Source organism: Pygoscelis adeliae, unplaced genomic scaffold (genome assembly GCF_000699105.1).
Source record: "Pygoscelis adeliae isolate BGI_AS28 unplaced genomic scaffold, ASM69910v1 Scaffold264, whole genome shotgun sequence".
Lineage (NCBI taxonomy): Eukaryota > Metazoa > Chordata > Aves > Sphenisciformes > Spheniscidae > Pygoscelis > Pygoscelis adeliae.
Window position 1 is genome coordinate 764,531 of NW_008824672.1, and position 25,286 is coordinate 789,816.

The window sequence follows — 25,286 nt, forward strand, 5'->3', positions numbered from 1 at the left end:
AACTACAATGACTGAGGGCAAATGCTGGGTGAAAGAGAAAGTGGGCAGTCCCAAGCACAAGCACACATGTTGATGAAAGCAACAACTTTTTTTTCCCTATCACTTGCTAAAAGGAACAAGGCATGGGTTTCCATATGATCCTTTCCAGAATTTGTGGAAGTTTATGAAAGATAGGACAGTGACAACAAAAACAACATTCTCTTTATATCATGAAAAGAGATTGTTACATACCTGTGGGTTGTATTTTTAAGACTTTCTGTTACATGAGATGAACCATCAGTTCTTTGAGGGGTCTCCATGTGCTCTTATTTTTAGTGCATGGCAAATGGTGAACAGGGGGTCGAGAATATCAAACTGCCTGTGTCAAATTGTGCAGCTGACACAAGTGCAAATCGTGATGCCAGATGTCACGGCTTTTTTGTGGAAGCATAGTTGAGATGCAAGAAACAATTCACAAGTTCCTGGTAGCTGAACACATCTAGCACAGGCTGTGAAAGCAGCACTCATTTTAGCTATGTAGGCTGTAAGCACTTCTGGAAAAGAAACATTGCTGTGCTCATAAACATGTTTCTTTGCAGAACATGATCCAATTTTAAAGGTTTTCGATGCTATTGCTTGACATTTAGACTTTTCCCCACAAGAGACAAGTAGTTGAGATGATTTTCCATATGTCTTAGGTCTATTCAAAAGAAAGGCTAATATTCATGGGCTAAAGAAACATTAGACCAAGGTCCCAGTTGAGGTCTAACCAGAGGACAGACATGCATTAACCCCTTCACAAAACCTTTTAGTAACTAGGACTAAAAACGGTATTTTGCATGACTAACCTTTGATAAGCCAGGAGAGATATGACAAGCACCCTTACCGACAATATATTCTCAACGATTTCAAATGAAGTAAATACTCTGGAACAGACTGATAAGGGTCTGAAGCTCGGTTTATGTTATTGTTAGTTACCCACAGGGAGAACCTTTTTCACACATGGTCACAGCTCAGGCAATCTGATCCTTTCCTGGAGTTTTATACAGTATCTTCTGCTTTTTCAAAGAAGGACAATTGTAACATATTGAAATGGTCTAGTGTCAGAACACAAAGATGGTTTGTCAAGAAACACGAACATAAAAACAATTAAACATAATGTAAAGGAAGATTTAGATTAATCAAATCCAAATTAAGCAGGTAGCACACTTAGGAATAATTCCTTTTATTAATCAAACATGTTTTAAGTTTCTTCAGCCATCCTCTACCATATTTGGATGTAAGTTAGGTGTTTAATGCTTCGCGTCTCCTTTTGTAGCCCCAGCTTCTGAGAGGTGTAGGAGACAGGAGAAAAGCAAACACTTTAGGAGCACTGTTGTGAAAAGGTTCTATCACCTGAGGCTACTGCACTGGCATAACCTTACCCCAAGAAACTGCAGAGCCCACTCAGTAAAGAGCAATGATTAATTTAGTATTTCAGAGCCATGCGCCTCCGAATTCTGAATAACAGAAAACACTGGCAACAGTTTTGTGAACTTCTGATGTCTGGTCTTTTCCTGATTTGGGTGTCAATATGATCGATCTTCAAGAAAATTAACTGCAAAAGGGAAAAAAAAAGAAAAAAAAAAAAGAAAAAGGAGCTAATGTCCTCAACAGAACACACAGGAAAGGGAAGAGAATTAAGCTCACAAAGAAATTAAGAACAGAGAGTAAAATACAAGCTTGAAAAGTATACCAGGAGATGAGCACTTTAATCTGATAGCTGCAGGACCCTAACTCTCTTTCGTTCTTATTTTTATTTTGTTGGGTGTTACACTGGAGTTTTTCTCCCTTATTTTGTTAAAAAGTTCAGCTCACATCCATCTTCTCTGCACTATTTAATACTGTGAGATTAAACTTTCTCATCATCACCATTATCACATCTTTTATTTAATCACGCATTTTCTACAGCACCAGAAGAACTTCCCCTGATTTTCTTTACTCAGGGCTACAGACTAGTTTTGCCCCATGCTGATTTGGCAAGAAATCAATAGTTTAATGCATCTGCAACTCAATGGATCACCTAATTAGCAGCCTTCTAAAAATGAAATGAATTAATTACATATAACTTATTCAGAAAGATAAAATGATAGCCAATTCACTTTCCCAAGGCAATTTTTTATTTCCACCACAAATCATTGCTCTTTGTTCCACATGTATTTCCCATCATGTAGCTATTGCTAATCTACTGGAGACATGAATGTCAGGCCATGTAAGCATGGTTGTTCATTGTGTGCCTAATTAAACAGCCCAAGCAGGCAGGTCTAGGGATTTCAGTGGACCTATGCTTACATGTCTCAGGGCTATTACAGGAGGATGATGGATTTAGAGCAGCTCTGCAGTAATTTATAAAAACGGTGTTATTTGTCTCACTGTTGAGAATTGTATGAACTGTGGAAGTGTATGGGTTAATGCAAAGAAAGCTGTCTGGGGAAAAGACAGGAAAGAATAAAATGGCAAAAGCCTCTTGTCACCAAACAATTGAGAGTTGTTAAGGAACAATATCAGAATTATTAGCTTTGAAGATTACGCATTCTGTCCAGTCAACCTTTAAAATAACTTTTGCACAGAACATGAAAAGCCCATGAACACAGGCAAACAAACAAAACTACTGGTAGGATGAAATGGGATAGATCTCTGAAAACAGAGGCAGTTCCCTTCACCCTGAGGGAAGGCCGCATGTCTGTCAGGATGCGGGTATAGGTAAACAGAGCAGCATAACATTAGTAGAGATATATTCATGTACCTTGTTTGGGTTTATTTTTAAAGCCTTCCTTTTTCTCCAGAATCTTTCATTTTACTGAGAAAACAAATAGTGTCATTTTATGACCCATTAGTCTTACATTTCAAAGAGAAAGCTGCAGGAACCCAAATTCTATCAGATCTGCTACAGAGTACTGTAGCCAAGCTATGAATTGGACAGTCACACTGTCCAACTCTCCTCTGCAGTAAAAACTAAAGTATGAAAGTGGATACCTGGAGGTATACAGTCAGAAAAATGATAACTGCACTGTTCAGCTGTCATTCTGAGATTGATCTAGTAAGATCCTTAATGTGAAATTTTCAGCAATTCATTTACAGATGATTTACAAAAGAAGGAACATCTCCTTAAGTTTAATAGTAATTTATTGGCTACCTTAGTAATCTATAGAATCTGTATTCCTCCTAAGACATGGAGGGGAAAATAATCAAAGTTTAACAACAGCAACATTCTGGATTAAGGCATAAGCACAGCACAGAGTGTTTAGTTCCTCCTTCTATGGTACTCTTGTCAATCCAAAATTATCAACGTAATGTATGTTTTAGCCTCACCTCTGGGAAGTGTCATCCTTACATTTGACCTTTTGTTGGCATCTGCGTTCCTTTTTGCCAGATCACTGTGCACCCTGGGAGGGACATATGGGACAGAGAAACTGGCTTATATTTTAAACTAAGGAAAACAAAGGAATTGGAAATAGGAAATGTAAATTTATCAAGATTACCCCTCAACAAAAGACTGGTTTCTGCACAGAAAGCATTCTTCCTATGTGCAAAATCTCTAGCTCTCTTCTTATTCTAATTGCTCAGGCTGTATCTGCATTAATATTAAAGGACTTCTGTGGCACGTGATGGTACAGCACAGAAATTATTTCTGAGATAGTCAGAGCTGTCTAGAATTTACTAGGGAAACAGCCACTACTGTAGGTGTAATTCAGCCATTAAATAGTGTAATTAGCCATTTTATGATTCATCAGTGTTGGTCCGTTTGTTTTGAAGTACAATAAAAATAGACACAGGGAGAAACAGCTCTATTAAGTTTCTAAGCAATTGCTATGTTTTCCAATACAGTTTTCCACAAGATTTATCACTAGAGTGAAGTTAGTAAAAACTCTGCTAGTGCCAAAGTGGTCAGCTGTAGTTAAATCTTTTAGGGATCTTTCCTAAGTGGAGTTATAGCACATTTTTCTCAGGAGGAGTAAAAAAATCAGCCTGGATTCAAAAGTATTTCTACATAAAGGCAGAGAGAGAAGGACATGGAGTAAAATGAAACAAAAAATACATATTAAAGGAAATAATGGTGGGGGGGGGGAACAAGAGAGATGAGAGAAGTTAATTTAGGAAGTTTGGTGATAAGACTGTGTTTGCAGTGGCTTGTTACACTTCCTTATACACCTCTCTTTTTTTTTTTTTCTTTTTTTTTTTTCCTGTCTCACAGGCTTATTCTCCTGCAGTCTTCTCTGATTGTCATGAGCAATGTCCGAACTTTTAATTCTGGGCCATCATTAGCATCAGTCCTTCCAACCCACACACCAAAGTGTAATTTAAAAATTCAGTGAGGCGGTGTGTGCATGGGGTATGCTTACCTGAAAGTGAAATTTTTAGGCCTTCATCCAAAAAGAAAATAATTTTTCAGTAATATATTTTACATTTTACGTTAAACTTAATTTGTATTGACATATGACACCTTCCTTGAAATTGCTGTCTTCGTGATTATAAGTACAAACATCCTGTCCCTTTTAAAAGAAAAAGATGCTGACAGTTCAGTGGGCATCTACATTTTAGTGCTAGCAGTAATATGCTACCAGTACGTACCCAACCAACGCCTGGGAACTTTATGTTTTCATTTAGCTTTCTCAGAGATGAGAACACATGATAAACCTATCAGAGCTACCATCCCTCAACCTCGCCTGGCAGCCTGGGTGATAGAGCCTGCTTTACATTCAGACAGAAGACAAATTAGATTGCACTGTGCTCAGGCTTCCCACTCTCTTCTTGCAATAGAAGTCATTCATCTCTTCACCTTGATTGAGAGATACTGGGCAGTGTGCTGGGACAGAGGGGAGGAGAATGGAGTCAAAAATCAGGTGGAGGGAAGAAAAATAAGCGGGAGAACAGTAGGAAGAATGCTGCCTAAGGAATTCAGGGCCCCATCACCAACCCTAAGTAAAAAAGCGTGGTAATGTGTAGACACAGAATACACGGTAAAGGCACATTCTGAAAAATGCATCTCAGTTATTTAAGAAATTAATGTTTTTCTAGAATCAGATTAACCCAGAGAATGAAGGGGAAGAAATTACAAGATGCAGGAATATAAGCACACATTATCCAGCAAACATTGTCCAGACTTAGATTTAAGTGGGAACAAGATGTTTGAATTGCTTGAAAAAGGAGTACTTCCACTGACAAATGAGTAAGTGCATGGCACCATAACCAGCTGTCTACAATATAGTCTGAATAATAATAATAAAAAAATAAAAATAAAAAATATATTTTTTTTTAAAATCCAAAAGAAATTAAGATTTATTACATTTGTACTCTTAAAAACCGCAAGCTATTTTTTGTTAGTTTTAAGTCAAAAGGCATTGAGGAGCAAGAACTCTATAAAGGAACTGCCTCAATGACAAACCCACATGATGTGTTGGTTCTGGAACACTGTTACTGTTTTAGTGCCCCTTAACTGGCTGTTGGTTCTACACCTCCTGTAGAAAGGCAGTAGAGACAGCAGCATGGCCATGAAGTCAGAAAGCAAAATTCTGAAGGTACCCTGGGCATTAGTTGTGATTTCACTGGAAATTATAAACAACTGGCTACTTACAGCTTTAGATTACTTTGTCTACACCCAAAAATGATGGTACGAGCATCTGCAGAGTTCAACATCCTTCACATACCACAAGTTATTTTGCATCAGTTTTCCTTCAGCCTCCAAGACAGATTGAAATACAGACTGGTTAAAAATCAGAATAATTTTTATCCTTTGGCTTTCAACTCCCATAAAAGGTAACTTATTTTTATTAAAAATGTATGCAAAAACATAGTATGGAATAACAGAATAAATAAATACTGGCCCTCTAATCATTCTTTTACAAAATGTATTGTCTTGGCATTAACATGAATTTAGAGGACAGTAAGTGGTGTGTATCCCCTCAATAACACTGTTCCTGTAAACGCAGAATTTGCTCATACTGATCAATGGAACTGGTAAAACAATACATAAAAAATAGTAACTGATTTCCACAGTTTATTCTCTTTTGTAATCTATACAGTGTTCTGATCACAGAGCTAAGCACTTTTCAGTAATGCTTTAAGCAGCTTATTTAATTAATGTCATTTCTATTATACTGCAAGAGTGAACATTTTAAGATTGTGAGTTTTCATATAATTCAAAGTGATATTTTAAGTATGACAAGCTTCTTTTCTTCCCCTAAATATTACTTCATCATCTGTCTCTGGCACTCATATTTTGGCAATGATTCTATGAAATTTGGCAGCATCAGTACATCACAAAGCCTAGCTGTGAAACAATGGTGCATCCCTTTGCCACTTCTAAGGTTAAATCTGTTTCATTACTATCTGATATACACAATACAGCATATTTGAAGTCTTTCATGCCAGTTAACAATTTGCAAATAAGATTTTGAGATATGCAGATATGTAACTCCATGACACAAAAACCCTTAGAAGAAATACAAGTTTTGTTTTTCTTAAAGTATACCTGTCTTTACAGGTTGTGAAATAACGAGCCTGAAATATTGAAGTATATTCCTTTTCCTCCCTTTCTATACAACTGCTATTTAGAAGACAGAAGAAACTCTCAGGAAATTATAAAATAGCTATTATTTTATTCTTCTTGAGTTAAAAAATTAGCCTTCCCTCAGTTTAAAAACCGTTGTTCTTCTCTATTAGTAAAACAAAAAGTCTTGCTGTTTTATGTTTACCTAAAATGATTTCATTCTTGAACACAGTACCGTTTTTATATTATTAGATATTTTATTAATACAAATCTCTTTCTATAATCTCTGTAAATTAACTGCTGTCAAAAATATATTAATAAGCAGGAAGATTCACTCATATAACTCTTTCAAGAGTATTCATTTCAGTGCATCTTCAAAGCATATTCCTGGATGTGCCATCTTTATCCCTCATGCATAAGATGATTAATTTGTAACAACACTAGTATCAATAACAATAACTGAAAATTTGATTTGCATCATGTCATTCTCTTATAAATGTAAACTGACTCACAAATACCCTTTAAAGAAGTCTTACAAGAAGTCTCTCAGATTGTAATTTATTAAAGTGGAACCCTAAGTAATTTATCAGAAAATACATATGCCACAAATATTTTCCATAGGAAAAAAAAAATCAAATTGTTCATAAAGGAGATGATAAAATTCTTGAACTTATTTATTATAGGAAATTATTTCTGGATTTCATCACTGAGTAAACAAGTAATTTGTTTTCAATTTACAAACTGAAATTATATTAGCAATTAAAAGTTCATTCTGTTTTGGTTTTGTCCATAAGTCACATAGTATTGTCCCTGTTATCTGATTGGGTCATTTATGTAACTAATTAACATATCACAAACTGGAAATCACATGATGATATTTTTATACCACATATATATGTATATACAATTCACAATTCATGATGTCTGGAAAGCATATAAGCCTTTCAAAATGGGGACAAACAATTTTAAATGCCTTTGTACATCTAACAAACACAACTTATGTTTCAAACAGCATATTTGTTCGTAAAACTCTTCCTTTTTTCACACAGTATTGCTTTTACAACAGCTCAAATTTCAAAATTAACAAATGAACATAAACCACTTTCAGCAAATATGCAGTCATTGGGGCTTAAAATGAGCTTTTTATCATTATTTCTAGTAATAAAAAACTAGGAGTTGAATATTCAAGGAAAATTAATAGAAAAGTATTGCAAATAGAACCAAATGTAATGTTCTCCACAGCCTTTTTTTAATTAGTCACCCCCAAATTCATAGTTTTAATCTTATTTATAGGTAGCTGAACTGAACAGCAGATATTAAATGGCTTGTTAAGAGTCACATGCAGACATGCTGGAATGTTTTGATCCCTCTCCAAATTGCTAACTTTATTTCCCCCAGGGTAGACTTTTAGGAGGATAAAAGGGAAATCCACTTTTATCTTGCAATCTTTAATTTAGGCTGGAAAACAAGTTCTTGAAAAAGTCAAATACATACTCATTATCAACTAAGATAAAAATGACAATTAGTCACTAGAGATAATAAATACAAAATGATTCCACTATGTTAAAGAAGAATTTTTAGGAAATTTGAATTACAGTGATGAAATATAATAATTTATAAATGATAAATAGTGCTTCACTATAACATAACACATTATAGAATAGCAGGGTGCATCAAATGAAGCACAAAAGCTTTGACTGAAGCGCAAAACCAAAATACCATTATGAAGTTCATGCATATTAAAGCACTCACCCCAGCTTGTTAAGTGGTAGGTCTGACAATACGAGGTAGAAAAAGGGAATGGGATACATTCATGTATTTTAAAAAAAAATGTTTTACACATTTGTACTAGTGATTTTTTTGTTCAATATATATATTTCATTGTAAACCCTACACATACAATAATCTAATTTCTAATTAATTTTATTTTTAAATGATCCATGCACTTTGTAGATTTTTTTTTTTAAATTCCTCTTTTACTTTCATTACAAGCAATTTTTGAAACAGTCTTGGACTTATGATACAGGCAAAATACTGCTATTTATTTCACTAAGCAAGGACATCTTACATACAGTTTGCAAGCTTCTGAGATGCTGAAAGTTAATGAAACTGCAGATCAATAGGATTAGAAACGTGAGTCACAGTCATTGTGATCCGTAGAGCAGTAAACCCTAAGGGTGCTTCTGAAACTGCTAATAATCAGATTCTTCCTGCCCTTGCATTTTCTGAAAGTAGCAAAGCAGAAAATGGAGTGAGCTGTGTAAATGAGACTAGTTTTGGAGCAGTTTCATGAAAAATGATGGTTAAGGAAAAATGTTCGTATGTCATACTCCAGACTTTAAAAAGATTTTGGATAGAAACAAATTTCCCTAAGATCACCCTGAATGTTGGCATCACCCTGTTGAAAAGATTAATTTTTTTTCAGGGCAGTAAAATCTGGGTTAGCACTGAAAGCCAAGTGGAGTCCTTACACATTTGTTCTTGATTGGGGAAACAAATGTAAAGGGTAAAGTGTAAAGACTAGGATAGTTGCCCTAGTACTCTAATGTACTAAGAATACATTAGAGTTCACAGTAACTGCAAGTACCTTTCTAATAGCAACATTATAATGTATACAACACTTTCAAAAGAAATTTGAAATTTCTTGCAAAATTTCTTGTGAAATTTCTTCAACGCAATTAATGAAAATTTTACTGCAAAATTGCCATGGACATCCTTGGTTGCAGTACTTCTCTACTCTCCTAATCAAATGTGATTTTTTAAAATCTGTCTTTATCAATTTTAAATTACAAGGTCATTTCAGATGTCAGAATATTAATTATAAAAAGTGTGTATGCAAACCAAGTCAATTTTTTTGGGACAGGTGTCACTACGGTGCCTGAACATAACTCTGAAAGGCTTCAATGGAAAGCTAAAAAGACCTTGCAGAGGGCATAATCTAGTTCTAATGTAAGTACTTGCCTATTACAGGTCCAAGTATGGAACAGAGACAGCAACAAAAAGCTTCAAATTTCACATGCCTGTATGACATTCAGGAATTGTTTCTACAGGTAGATTGTACCAGCTATGGAGTTTGCATCTTTGTTTGAGCACCAAAATGTTGAAGCACTAGGAGAAAGGGTTTAGGCTTCTTTATAAAATTAAACTAGTTCCGCTGAACACATTTTTAATGTGCGTGCATATATGCACACACAGTTCTGTCATTTTGTAGAGCAATCCCAGTGGTTTATGGCACATTCCAAAGGCAGAAACATGAACCACTATTTTTATGCAGCAAAATATAGCCATCGACCGAAATAAGAATTCCACTTGCCAAATGATAGGTGGATATGATGCAGTGATATTTTTGTATTTCAGGGCAGTAGCATGAGATATGATTACAATCTCGTTGCTAATATTTGTAGGATTCCTGAAAAGATCACTCACTGCATTTATAAAGACCTGTCCTATCTGACTTTTGTTGAGATCATAAATATAATAAAATCTGTTTAAAAATGAAATAGGAATATATAACTGACAAAAAGAACACTACCGTTCTCAAAAAGATTTAAGATTCATTTATTATTCCAGTTGTATAATTCCTCAGTGACCTTTCTTCAACATGCATCAAGATATGCAGCATTCCATCTCTTCGTGCTATCTCAAGCTTCTTCATCATATATCTACAGAATAACTGTGAGTCACTAACAGCATGAGCACTGTTTACTTGCATCATGATCTTTAAGACATTCAAATAATAAAAGGTGGTAAACTTCCCGCCCACACTCATGTTTTCTCTTCTCCTTTATCTAAGTTCTTAATAAAAGGCAATACTGAGAATGCAACCAAGCAAAATGCAACAAGGAAAAACTCTTATCAAGTCTATGGAGAACACAAATTGTAAAGACAATAAGTATAAATGAGAGAGTTTCAAAAAAAGCAAAAGGGTCAGACTTTGGGCAACCTGTTCCTATGAATGGAAATCATGGGAACATGGGATCTGAATGTCTCTTTTCAAAATTCCACCCAGTTTGGTTATGATGCCAGTGAAACCACAATAGACCTTATTAATTAAAAAAATAATTTATTATAAAGCTCCACAGAAAGCTTCCAACTTACAGAATCAAATGTAAGAATTAGTTTTCAAAAAATTACCATTAATTTGTTGGAATAAAAAGATGATTAAAAAAATGACAAGCAGTACAGAAAGTGTTTTGGGAAGTCTGGTCAGTAAGAATGATGAAAATGAAGTAAATGCAAGAAGCAGATGAAGCATTTTCAAGCATCATTAAAGATTGCTTCTTTTTGAGGCCTCATCTACTTGGAAAAAGATTCACAAGGAAATATCCTCAGTGCCATCTAGAGAGTACTTTTGTCATTATAGATTAAAGCAACATTCTTCCTACACAAACACATAAACATCATACACACTGCTATTCTACACCACTATTCGGCTTATTCTTATTAATAAATAAAAGTTTGTTTACTGAAGGATTTTCAGTCATTGTGTATTACTAGTCACAGTGTCTAATCTCACTTGGATTTGTTGGACAAGATCAAATGATAAGCATACAGGTCTCCGTCCAGAAGTAGAAAGTCTGTAAAATCACTTCTCAGGATCATTCAAGTTATGCATACACTTGGTATCATGGGTGATGAACTAAAAGAGGCTAAGGGTATCTTTTATTGTCATGGCAACAGATCTAGTTTCACTTTTCTCCAGTTTACAACATAACCTTGACAGTGACCATCACCCCTCAAAAGTGTCCTATTTCTTCTCTTCATTCATAAATACAGGATTTTTTAACAGCTCTACGGTTAGTATTTATGCTAATTGTCCAATCTCAGATAAATTGCTCTGTCTTAGGAAAAGAAAAAGAAAAAAAAGGATTGTGGCCATCCAGTGAATAAGCTGAATGACAGGGTCTTTGACAGGACTCAATAACCCAAAACGGTCTAGCAGTTTGCTGGTTAACTACCAATTCCCTCCTAAAGAGATCATCAATATTACCAAAATCTTGTCCCCCCCAAATTAAAGTAGACATACTTTGACACTGAGAAGGTAATTTAATGCCCTTAAACTGGGCAATAAGCCAGTTGCCATCAGCAGTCCACACTGGAAATTTGTGCATCTCCAACTTGTTACTTCCCACTGTAAATTATTATACAGGTAAGTTCAGTGCTTTGCTGATAAGAGAAAAACAAGGCTTTAAACATTCTGTTTCAGCTTTACAGTTCAGTTTTGCCAATTTATGCAGATAAATCAGCTCTAAGCCACTGACTGTGAGATTCAATAAAGTTCTTTCTTTAGAAAGATATAAGCCCTTAAAATCTACTTCATCATTTACAAAAGCATCACTAATAAGTGTTCCTGTTAGAGCCCTAGACTGCCACTTTTATATGATGGGATTTGTTGTCTTCAGTGAAAGGTGATAATAACAACCTGGGACTGTAGGCATGCAAGGATTTAATTGACAGCCTGCCCTAGACACAAAGGGCTACCATATAAGCAGTTTGCTTATATGGTAGAAGCAGCAGACAGTAATTATAAATTTAATTGAAGCTCCAGTCAGGTTTCATACATGAGCCAGTATTTACAATCAGCACTGAGAACCATTCTCAGCTCAGACCATGTGAGTCAGGCAGGCCACTTACCTGAACAACTATATTTTTGCTCTATCTCCCACTTTCACAAACACCGTATTTTGGGAGTTCTGGAACATATCCTGATTTTTTTTTCTCCTGTTACGCATTTATGACTCATTAAACCAGATTTCCAGTTATTCGTGTTTACAATTATATAGATGGGTAGATTTACTGAAACATGCAAGTCAGTTGTCTGACTACCACCAGAATCAAGGCAGGTAGGCATCTTCTTGCTTAGTGTTGTTTACAACATTAATAGGTGCTCATTTACATACTTATTGAAATGCAACTGAAAATTTGGCTCACGTTTAGAGGGGGTGGGAGGAAAAGGGGATGCTGAGGTAGGTTCTATTATTTTAAAGAGGAAAATCACAGATATTTTGACACCTATGGAATATCCACTGAGAAGCATCAGTAAGTCACTCCCCAAAACAAGAAAAGCCCAGGAAAACAATATAACCTATTAATGGTGCCAAGAATTTACCTTTTCTTTTCTCTTTTTTTTCGTTTTTTTTTTTTCCCCTGTAGGTGTGTTGAATTGTGGCTGTGGACAATAAGCACATTCATACACCTAGAAGCAGAGCCAGGATACCCTTAGAAAAAAGGTTAAATTGGTAGAAGTGCTATTCCAGTACCAATTAACATTCTCCACTGTTTAGGAGTATGATTATTTTCACACACCGGGAAAGCATATGTGTTTTTCACAACACAATTCAAGACACTCACACAAACATGTTTGTGATTCCTAATGCCATCAATAGACTACATTATTTTCAGTGTTCTACAACCATACAGCCCTAATTAGTACTGTCTAGTGATTAACACTGGTTAACATTCCTCCCAACATTCACTGCTTGTTGAAATACCTGCCCTTCCTCTCTCGTAGGCAGTTTTTTCAGCTACTGGTACCAAAGACCTTGTAGCTTGACCTACTAAAGCATCAGCAAGAGGGACATACAGGATATAGGTATAATTGTCACTTTGGTGTCTCCAATAGCTCTCTTTTGAGTCTTCACCAGACATTTCCTTCTCCAGGAGTCTCTCTTTCAGAAGTGTTACTAATTTTCACAAGCCCTTTTCCTTTCCCTTCGGAGTCAAGAGCTATACCATACAGGGAATTTCCTCTATTTTTAGTTTAATTTTCTGTAATATTCAGAGACTTGATACAATTTGCTTCTGATTGAGACTCAGGCAGCAATATGACTACTGTATTTAGTGAAAAAGGAAATAAATCATATACACACAGAATTAGAGACAATAGAGGTCCATTAGGTCAGTTTACTCCTTCCCATATCCATGCAGATTTACTCTCTACAGTACATGTTCTTCCTCATTCTCTGTTCTTTCTTGGTTTTAAATGTCAATAAGAGAAAAGAAAATGGATTGAAAATTTTGCCATTCTCTTATCTGCTGCACACAGAAATTTGCTTTAGTGACTGCAAGAAAATAAAGCAAAAGAGATTCAGTTCCTTCAACTTTCTTTTTTTGAGAAACTTCTAGATATATACTCTGTGGCTAACATCTTCAGCTTACCAAGAGATTTATACTGTATTACAAGGAGAGCACGTCTCAAAACTTTATTCATTCATTTTTCAGTGGGCAGACATTTCTCATCTCTAATAGGCCTTTGCTCAAAAGCTGAAGTTATTCCAGCAAGACTCGTGCTCCCATATATCCATCCCTAAACTCACATTATCATACTTTTGATCTTTTATTTGCTTGCACAAAGTATCAGCTGTCTGCCTGCACTTGTTTTTCTTCAGGAAATCGATCTACGTCCAGCATTGCTGCTTGTACTGTTGTATACAACATGTTGGTGGATTGGCATATTATAACATCACTAACAATACTACTGACATTATTGAAAATTAATCACAGAATGTCACCATTATTTGGTCTCATTTGTCTAACATTCAAATTATCTGCATGAAATAAACAAAACTTTAAACATGATGAAAAAGCATAAAACTCAAAGAGTTAATGGGCAATGTTGATCGACTCCCTTCAGTGTTGTCAATCGTATCAAAGGAGTGTGAATTCAGCTGTGTTTCTCTGTTCATAGTGGAAGAGAGCAGATGAAATAATAAAGAATTTGAATCACATTAAATAGCAGAGAGAGGCTTAGGTACCTATAATTGTCTGCCATCTTTTTTTTTTCTTTCTTTTTTTTTTACTTACTACAAAACCACTTCCTTGCTTTGCTCAGGTTTATACATTCTGCACATCTGCATTCTTCGCTCACCTATTGACTTATTCTGGATTTAACAATCCAAAGCATGAGGGTTGTTAAAAAATACAACCCATTCCAATTCTTTTATTTCCATTTCTTGTGTTTATCATTATTTTGTAAGGACTGACCTGGGAGGATTCCTGAAGATAAATGCTGAAGATACACAAAATCACATTATACTGTGAGTTATTTTTAATTTGCTTTGTGTTCTCCTCATGGATTTGTATTTGAGCTTACAGTAGAGCTATGATCATGAGGAGAAAGATTTCAAATCACACTGAAAGCACCTTTTCCACAAGAAATGCAAATTTGACCATCCTGTCTTGTGGTCATACGTGCAAAAGAAACAAGTGGCCACCAAAACTGAAGCCCCGACATACTAAAAATCTGATCAACATGCAGAAATGCAAATACAACCCAACATCATTGTTACTTATTGAGATGTGAGAAGCTGCAGGCTGGAGAGAATGATGTCAGCAGGGACTTCAGTTTCCTTTATTAGGTAACAGATAACCTGAGCTGCCATTGATTGGGTCCCATTCATTTGTCATGTAACATCTAATAACTCAACTTCAGTTTTGCTTGAACACATTTGAATTTGAGCTACAAAAAATCCCATGCACCCTTTCTATCTGATAACACTTGCGATTATGATAGTCTGACTGCTTTTGAAATCCCAGTGACACTACCTAGGAAGTCTAACCATGACTTTAACAGCTGTTAATGACCAATTCACACAATGATAACAATGGATAACTTGATAAAAAATGTAGGGACACCACCCAAAGGCTTTGGTTGTATCTGTAAGATGACAGGTTTTAAGAAAGGAAGATTCACACACAGAAGAGCCCAGCACATGTGAAACAGAGGAAGGTATTTTTTCCTCTTTTGCTTGACTTCTCTCCTCCCACCTCCTTCCACCACCTCAAATTCTATGGCATTTTAGACCAACACAACTTTCAGAAACAAATGAATTCTACTCCAGAAACAAGACTCCATACAGAGCACGTTTTGTACAGTCATACAGAAAGGAAGGACTTTCTATATGCCATAGACTGGTGTCCCACAGGAAACTTGCTGCATAGTCCATTCATCTTTGCTTGTCAGAAAAAGCAGCACACAGTGGATTGACAGATGCTCACTGCATATCTTTTGTTCTCAGTGAAGATTTATCACTCATTCTAAAAACTCTCCCATGCTTAAGCCAGTGAAAAGGAGAGGGAAAGTAGCACAATTAAAAAGAAATGCTGTAAAATAGAAACAAGTCAAAATTACGTCTCTAATATTTCCTCTGGGCACTAGGCAGCTATTAGGTGGTTTGGTGCAAGCTTAAGACATCTCACAAAAGCCCCTTATCTCCAACAGTGCAAATGAGGTTAACGGACTCATTTTCACTCTGTGATTCACTTTCTCTGTCCTGCTTTTTTGTTTTATGCAGATAATTGGAAACAACAAAGAAACATCATCCTCTAGAGCTTAGAAGGGAAAGGAAGTTCACTTCTTTCCAAAAACCCAAATTCAAGACAAGAAAGAGAATGAAAATAAAACCAGTGGGGAGAGAAGAATAGTTATACAGAAGAGTAATAGGCAATTAGCACCCACCCTCCCACATACACCAGCACACATTCACACAATCTACAGAAACGCCTGATCTTAACACAGCTTCCCCTAACTTTTAGGCTTGAATAAAACATCATTGCTGTCTGTCCCTTGGGAGGATCTTAGTAATGCTGGGAGACAGCATAGGAGAGGCACAAAGGAAGCAAAAAAAAAAAAAAAAAAAAGACTGTAACAATACTGAACATGATGTATTCTCTGACAGAGAAATAAAGAATCATGTTATGATTTACTCTTATGATTTACTTACGATTTTTCAAAACTAGAAAAGTTAGTTCTATGGGCAGAAGTCACAAAAGATTCTGATTTCCACATCTCCTTTTTTAAAATATTGCTGTACATGTTGTAAAAAGCTGGGTTTGGTGGTCAATGACAAGCATTTCTATTCAAACGAATGAATAAACTAAGGAATAACCAGAACACATTTAGGAACTAGTTTTGAGGGAAACTGAGAGAGTGTTAGTCAGGTCTGGCTTCTCGAAAAGGCCAACTTTCTCAAAGTGGTAGCTGGAGGTTGCTACTAGACAGGGAGGTTGGCTATCCAGGCCCAGTATACCACTGGGTGTCCAAACGAGCTATTCTTTTGTTAAGGCCTTCAGTGTCTACACAGTGTTCAGCTGGCCTTTACTGTACCCATTGGCATGCACAGAGGGAGGGAGCACTCTGACTCACAGGCTTGTTCCTGCCGGTGCCAAAATTTCTAATGCCAGGAGTAAACGCTCACCATCCTATGTCTCTGCATTCCCCCTATTATTTATGTAGTTATACTGGACTGAGTCATAATAAAGTTCTAATCAAAATATCATCAGTAAAATTAAGGACTTTTTCAGGCATTGCTGCAAACCTATCTGTGTAGAAGTCAGCTTAATATTTCTGATTTGTCTGGAATGTTATAGCATTACATTTGGCATAGTAATGTTCTCCTTGCCCACTCAATCTTTAATCCATTCCCAAATTTGATAGCTTGTCTATTTTATTATAAAACTAACATTATGGGATATTGCCAGTGCAAAGTTATGACAACAATATATGAAAATGATCATTTTTCTGAAAAATGGACACGGTCTCAAAAATTCACATTTAAATATGTGGTACTTCTCTTACAGTAAAAGCTGTAGTTACTTTCACAGAAAAGGTGTATCTACTGTCTGCCTTACTACTTTGAGGCAGTACCTATTTTATTGTAATTACTTTTCTCTTTAAATTCTCCAATATATTTTTGAGAAAATATTGTACTGCAGTGCTGAAATGCAACCTTTAAATCTTTTCTTCAGCAAACACAGCACCATTGCCTATAGTATATATTTGCTATATTGACACCAGGAGACCAGAATATAAAGAAAAACACTTATTTTGAAATCAGGGAAAGGGAAAGTTTGGAGAACAAAACATTTGCATACATGTGGTATCTCTTTCAAAGATGAAATAGGAAAATTTTAATCAGAAGAGTATCCATGTTCAGAGCCTTCTAGAAATGCTGTACAAGCTCCCCGAACACAATGTCAATGGACTGAGCTTTCTCAGTGTTTTGTAAGATCAAGAAATATAGCAGTGGGATGGGATGAATATCATAATATTACTATCTTTAAAACTGATCATTTAAGATCTCTAGCAAAGAAATCTACTGGATTCCTTTTCACATTTAAAATTTATCATCACCAAAGAATTGATAATTCTTTCTGCTAGCCATCGAGCAGTTTGCAAAAAAACATACTACGCTCTGAATTCAAGAAGCAGTTGTCCCTTTCCTAACCAAGTATGCATATTTGCAGGAAAAAAGTATTTGACACTTTCTTATCTGAACTCACTCCTAATGAAACTAATGAAAACATCTCCTTTGATGACAATTACCAAGTGGTGCAAATGTTTGAAGTTCCCCACTATTCTAACCTCTACATCCTCTTCTTGCAAACATTATTTGTTAACAGCCATAACTTGGAATGCTTATAAAGAAAAATAAGGAGGAACACATACATATAGAGGGAATAGAATAAAAATACCTTTGCCTCATAAGATGCAGATTGTGAATATAAAGATTAGGTTTCTAGTACACATCCAGAAGACTGGCTTTAAGTTGCAAGTAATCTCTTATTAACAGATGTATATAGCAAAATAACTAACACATATATATATCAATATTCATGTGGGAGCATACTAAAATAAATGAGTTCCTCAGATCCAAGCCAGAAATAAAGCTTCCTCAGATTCACAGCTTGAAACAGTTAAAATGCAAAAGTAAGTGTTGCAAATGCAGATTTCTTATTTTGAAAGAAAATCGGATATGAAGGTTAGGACACCACTATTCTTTTGATATACCTTTAGAAGACCTTTCAGATTATAAAAGATAATAAGGAAAACAAAAAAACCCATAGCTTATGCAAAGGGACCATGTATTTGGGTGAACAGATGTGGGAATGGCACTTCAGGGAATTCGTGATTGACTTTCATATCCCACTAGAACAATATCTACATGCACACTTTTTTTATGGAAGGATGCTGGAATTATAAAGTACAGGTCAACAATTAGAAGTCAAGCAGATTTCAGAATCCAGCTGAAATGGCAACAAATCAACCTGTATTTTGACTGAGAAAGTGTATAAAAACTACCTGGAGAAGCTAGACAATCTATCCCTCACAACCAAAGAGTCAGAGGTAAAAGACATTTCAGAAGAAATCAATCAATCTCTCCCCAGAAATATAATAATGGTCTGGGAATTTTACCTATGAAAATTAACAGAATTTAACACTGGATGTATTATGTATGGCAGTTCTTTTCATTTTCTCCTATGTGTGCTTAGTAACTTCATTTAATGAGAATGTCTCAGACTGTTCGGACAAATTGAACGTAGTATGTTTTGACAACAAAATAATTTTCAGGCTTTAGCATGTGGCAACTGGCTATGCTAGAACTCTTATTTGAGGCAATATACTAAAAAAACTATTCAGGATATTAGCTGAATTAAGGATATTGGAAAAGACGGATGTTGCAGCAACAGGAAGTTTAACTCTTGTGACAAATCAACTGTTGTTTGGTAACATTTGTCTTAGAACGTGTTATCATCATTGCCACAACATTTCCTGGAAGCATGTGTCATCAGTATCTGCAGGATTAGAATCTATTTTTAATTAACTATGTATTAGTTTTGTAACATTATTTAAAGACCAATTTGCATATGTATTTTTAATTATTCCATTGATAGGAGATAATGAAATGAGAATAACCTTGAAAGGATTTTTTCCCTTTCTACTTAGGGTACTTTATATGCCATTAACTTTTCTAGCACTTGGGTAATGTTATGGGTATTTATAATATCACATTTATATTTTATTTTGATTAGATATGCACCTTGTAAGTTTAAAAAAAAAATCAGTTTTCAACACTGATAAATTCTACTTTTAAAATTTGTGTTCTCTGCCTGAAACTTTCATGTGCAACCTCACACATGTGGGACACTTCAAAAGTACAACTTACAACTCTTTTTTGATCTTAGCATTTGAGCTTGCTGAGAATTCTGCTTGAGCAGAGACTGCAGGTCATTGCTGAATTGGATGTTTTTAAAAAAAACTAGCTAGCAGTATGAAAAATAATACTTACACTTGAGTTAAAAAACCCTTAATGACCTTCCCCTATAAGACAGTAGTGTATCAGAAATATTTTTGGCATACTAAATAGGCCAATTTAAATACATACAATTTAAATATATTTATTTAAAAATATTTTAAAAATCCAAGAGTTCTGATGGCCTTTTTGATTTTCATAAATGCTAACATAGAAGAGCAAGAAGAATAAACATTCAAGCTACAATTTGCGAGAACTCTTTTTAGTATATGGACTGTCAATAGACAGAAATACTGAACAATCTAAGGCTTCAATTTATGAGAGCTTCTTTATTACCTACAATCATGACAGCTGTTAAAGAAATCAGCAAAAGGTTAAGACCTGTCCTGAACAATGATATTTTTTTGTCTTCAGGATTCCAAACTTGAAAAGATAAGTTTATCTCTCTTCTCAGTGCCATTTAATTAAACTACTAATGGAAGGTTCCCCTTTCAGAGAATGGTCTCTAAAATGTTCAAAGATCTGAGAAATCATTCCAAGTTAGATTGACTCTTGAACATAACTTCTTAGGGTTTCTTTTGCAAGGAGGTGTAAAAAGGTTCTTAGAAGTGAAATTAAGTTTAGTACCTTACTTTTTGATGAGCAGCACCTAGCCATTTTAGCCATATTAAGATCTACATGAATGAATTACAATCTGAGCTTCATTTCACCTATTATGTAGATTACAAGACAACAGCACTTTAAGCAGATTTTTGTTTTGATATTTTTTTACCTCCGAAGAAATATTTCTCTCCAGTCTTAACTTGTAGAGGGCTGTTTGTTCGAACAGCTGAAGCTTCATCGCCATCAATGGTGAGGACAGCAAAATTTTCCTTAGCTAGGAATCGGACTTCATGCCACTGCCCGTCATTGAGACCAGAGCCTATGAAGAACAAAAAACATTGGAACATTCTACTTAGTCCAATATTAATTATCTTTAAGTGTTTCATGTGACTCTCTCCCAGGCTCATTATGTAAGGTTTAATGAAGGCTATTGTAGAAATGAAATAATTTTAGTGTGATAACAAGGCATTATTATTAAAGTAACTATTACCAAAAAGATAACATTATATCATAAATACAAGTCTTGGAACTACCAAAGTGTCTGAGCTGTCGGGTATAACTGTATAAACTACAGATGTTATCACTCACCTTTCCCATCAAAAGGCCATAGTCTACATTTTACTAATAAAGAATATCTCTTAATTGTTCCTATGATCAAGTTCAAAAGGAAAAGATATTGATGAATCCATTTAACTATAGTGAGTAACAAGCCCAAAGGGCATATTATGCTCATGATTGCTGCCTTTATCAAAAGCTAGGTATTTCCAAGAAAAGGAAAAGAAAAAATAGGAGTGGGAAAGGCTCACGTGGAAGGTGAATTCACAGCTAATCCTGTCATTGGGATGTGGGGCTAGTCACGGAAGATGAAGACATTATCACAGAGGCGCTGCAAAACCAGCAAATGTCTGCCAAAAACTGCAATCTTAGGGGAGCACCATCTTCCCAATACTGACAGCAGTGAAGCAGATGTATCAGTTAATTCATTCTGATCTTTTAAAAAATCAGAATTTATATACTTCTTACATTGTCTCCAGCAGCTGGCAGGAAGCCATTTTGCCTGGCATGTTAAGCTGCCATTGAAGAACTGTGAAAGAGTACTAGTTTGTTCTGGTCATTACCGGGCAAGCAGGTTATGTTGGGTCAGCAAGTTAAGTAGCAAACTAAAAGCAAATTCCAAATTATAGCACCTCTTACAAGTGACGTTTTCTCCATCGAGACAAAGGTGCTAAGTCACCTTAGCAAAATGTCATTGCCAAAATAAACCACAACACAATGCAATAAGCTGTTTCTAAAATTAAGCGGGATGCACAATATCAGCAGAAGTATAATGGAAGATAAACTTTCAAAATATCCAAAAATAATGTTATCTTCTATGAACAAGGAATAATATTCATGGCAAACAGATATACCTAAACATTTAATGAGTATTTTTTTTCCCACTGCTTCCACATGTTTGTTTAAGATACAAGATCAAGACCTGAAATAACATGGAGTATACCTTGGAATATTCTTGGAATATTCATTAGTGTGAATAAAAGTGGCAGAAGCCTCTTAAAAAAATGTATCAGTAGAAAATGTTTCTACCAACGCTTGTTCAATCCAGTGTAAGAGTAAATGAAAGACCTAATACACTACACATGAGAAGTTTTCTTTGTTTGTAAGCTCTTTTCTAATTTTCATTACATTTGACAAAGAAGAAACAGAAAATCACAGATAAATTACAACCCAGATAAAATTAATTTCTACTGATAATAAACTCAGAAAGAAAAAGAAGATACACCTTTTTATAGAGTTCCAAACCAAAATTGTTACAGCATGTATTACTACAACTGAAGTTTATCAGAACATATTTAAAATCCCAAGTTTCCAGCTTGAGATGACCTAACATTAAAAAATCTATTTAATTTTTTTATTCAGTATTGCCTTGAACTGAGTAACAACAATTAGAGACTTCTGGACAAAATTAAAACTTGGCTATTAAAACACGAGGGATGAAAATGGTGGCATGAGCTGTTCGTCAGTGAGTCCAGAGGGAGGTACGTCTAAAACACTCTCTGGAAAGGGGGATATTGCAGAAACCAAGAAACAACAGGACATTAGGCAAGAATGTGTAAGTCTACCTTGCACAACTATTTGTATTATATCAAAAGATAAGCTTTTGCACCTTGACAAACTGCATCTAGGGAAATGATGTTGCATCTCCAGAGGATTTTTCCAAACATGTCCACCTCCCACGAGCATCCGAAATGTCACTGATTTTCTCTTGCTCCTGAACTGAATTTGCAGCGGCGTCTGATGTATTTATATGGCAGATGTCTCTCTCTCAAAGTTTTCATGGTAGTACCTTTCAAGGCCACTGCTGTTCATGCTTTGATACATTTTTTTGAGATCATTCACCAAATAGACAAAACCTCCTAGCCAATTTAAACAGAAGTAGATACAAACAGACACAGAAAACTTTACCTGCTGGAGGTGCCCAGATGCCGGCGGGTGTCTGCTGCCTCTGCGGCCTCTGCGAGGAGAGGCCAGGCCGGCGCTGCCACGTGCCGGACTCAGCCGGCTCCAGCGGCCCCACCGCAGGGCACAGCTGAGCCCCTCGGCCATGGGCGGGCGCCTCGGGGAAAGCACAGCTAAGAAAAGGCAGAACGCTGCCCGGCAACGAGGGGTGAGGGGAAAAGAGTGAGAAACAGCCCTGCGAGCCCCGAGGGGAGAGCGGGAGGAGGGCAGGAGGGGCTTCAGCCGCCCCGGGAGAGATTCCCCTGGAGAGCCCCCGCCAGGGCAGGTGGATATCTCCTGAGGGAGCTGCAGCCTGCGGAGAGCCCACGCTGGGGCAGGGGAACAGCGTGAGAGGGCAGGAGAAGCAGAGAGGAGCCGCTGTGTCCTGGCCGTACCCCTGCATCCCCCACTGTGCTGCTCGGGAGTGGGAGGTAGAGGAGTTGGGAGTGAGGAATTGGAGTTGAGCTTGGGAGAGGGAGCAGGAAAGATGTTGTTTTAATGATCGTCTTTGTTTCTCACTACGTAAATCTATTTTAATTGACAAGAAATTAAATTAATTTCCCCCAAGTCAAGTCTATTTTGCTTGCAACCATAATTGGTACGTGACCTCCCTGTCTTTATCTCCCTCCACGAGCTTCTCAATCTTGTTGTCTCCCCTTGTCCTGTTGTGGAGCGGGAGTAAGAGAGTGGTCGGGTGGGTGTCTGACCCCTGGCCAAGGTCCACCCACCACAACTGATGGAGCTAAAGACAGATGATTATGCCATGAAATTGGAAGTTCACTGTATTTCTTATAATAAGCCTCAGTTTGCCATCCTCACCTCTTGAAGATATTCTTTCATAAAACAATGAACTGATGGTACTAATGAGAAAAGTGTTTGAAATTGAATATCACGGGAGATGCAAAATACTTCAGTTATTTTAATCTGTATTTTTTGATTGCATACTTTAGTCTGCTCTGTACACACTAAATAAATTAGTCTCGCAATACCCATGTTGTTCTTGTATGACATATTTTAAATAACACTAGAACAGGGCCTGGAACCATGTATGCAGGCTAAAGAGACAATCTCGTACACCAGACTCTGTAGCTATTTACTGTTGCATGCTTTACTCCCTGACTAATCTTTATCAGAGAGTTCAGCTTCCTCTTTTAGGAAACGTGAGATGTAAAAAAAAGAGAGGAATTAACTTCAGCTCAGCTTCTCCCTGAACAAATAGCCTAAATGCTGGGGGGGGGGAAGCCATCATTTCCATCACAACCAATGTGTGAATTGGAGTCCCTCCTCACGTTTCTTTGGGGGGGAGGGGGAAACTATTTGTCCAACTCAACATGGATTTCTGCACATCTTGGAAAGTCCCAAAGCATTCTTTCGTAAAGCACAGAAACAGGTGATGCTATCTGCTGAATTAACAAGTGAAAATGGCGCGCAATATTCTAGTTTAAGAAGTGCACGGTTGCTTCTAGCTAGTATCTGTGGTACGCTCTCCCAGTGTGCAGTGAAGGGAAAACACCCCAAGCTCACTAGCACTACACTGAAAAACTGAACATTGCAATGACTCAAGGCAAGAAGCAGGCAGAGGAAAGGTGGATCAGCGGAGCAGATGGATCTGCTGAGCAGACTGAATACAAATCAGAGCATGAGGAGAGCTGCAGGTTTCCAGCAAAATCTTAATTCCATGCATTCTTTCTGTGTGTGCAGCGTTTAGCAAAATATACTAAGGGGACACATTGCTGTCTGTAAGCTGCTTGCTAGAGGCATGACTGGAGAAGCACTGGTATTTTCCCTGTATTAAAAATATTTACCCCTACAAGTTGGCATCGTTTCTGTCAGTTCCTGAAAGATCACACTGTTTCTGCTTTATGAACTCTTCACTGTATTGACTACAAAATGATCACGACCTGTCTTCTTCTTAGCTACATGTATTAACCATCCTTATGCAGCTTTACAGTATGACAGTAACATTCCAACTGTTCTGGCTCAAAGTTGCCACAAAAATTCAAGTTCAATTTTACATTTGCTTAGAAAACTTTTCACTGCTACATTTTTCCATGGCGTTTACCTATGAATGCTGCTAATAAGGATTGCCCACTAGCACGCAGCAAGTACTCACTATGGTCTTTACAAAATTGTGCTCCCCAGTGGTGTAACTAAGAGCACCTTTTACCTCTGCCACTGTTTTTATCTTTTTATTTACATGCGTTTTAGGGGCAGTAGTGTCAACCCTCCTTTCTTAATGTGATAATGCTCTGTTCCAGGGACTTAAATTGTTATTGGGATTCATGGTATATTCTCCCAGAGGGGATAAGTTTGTACAGCTGCATGACCTATTTTTATTATATTTTATTACGTGCCTCACGTATATTGAGGAATTCTTTCTGCTTGGACTTAAAAAAGTCAAGCTTAACTGAGATCTTTCTGCAATCCAAGACAATATTAAGAGTAGAATATAGCTCTTTCTATTAAAAGAATTTTCAGCTGGAAAGTTTAGAATGGACAACATCCCAAACACACAACAATGATTTCTCATTGCAGTTTCATCTCTCTCATCTGAGCTGATACATACATTTATTTGCATTTTTTTTTCTTACTGTAACTTTCTTCTATACAAGTTGAGGAAAAAAATGAAACGCATACTGCTGCCACCA

The 25,286-nt window shown here is 36.4% G+C and overlaps 1 protein-coding gene across 1 annotated transcript in view; it reads right to left on the reverse strand.

The window, feature by feature from the left end:
• CNTNAP2 (contactin associated protein-like 2) overlaps positions 1-25,286 on the reverse strand; it is a 1,203,666-nt gene that overhangs the window by 504,161 nt on the left and 674,219 nt on the right. Inside the window, exon 9 of the mRNA XM_009323034.1 lies at positions 20,312-20,461. Coding sequence (XP_009321309.1) covers positions 20,312-20,461 — 150 coding nt within the window. The remainder of the gene's footprint in view (positions 1-20,311; positions 20,462-25,286) is intronic.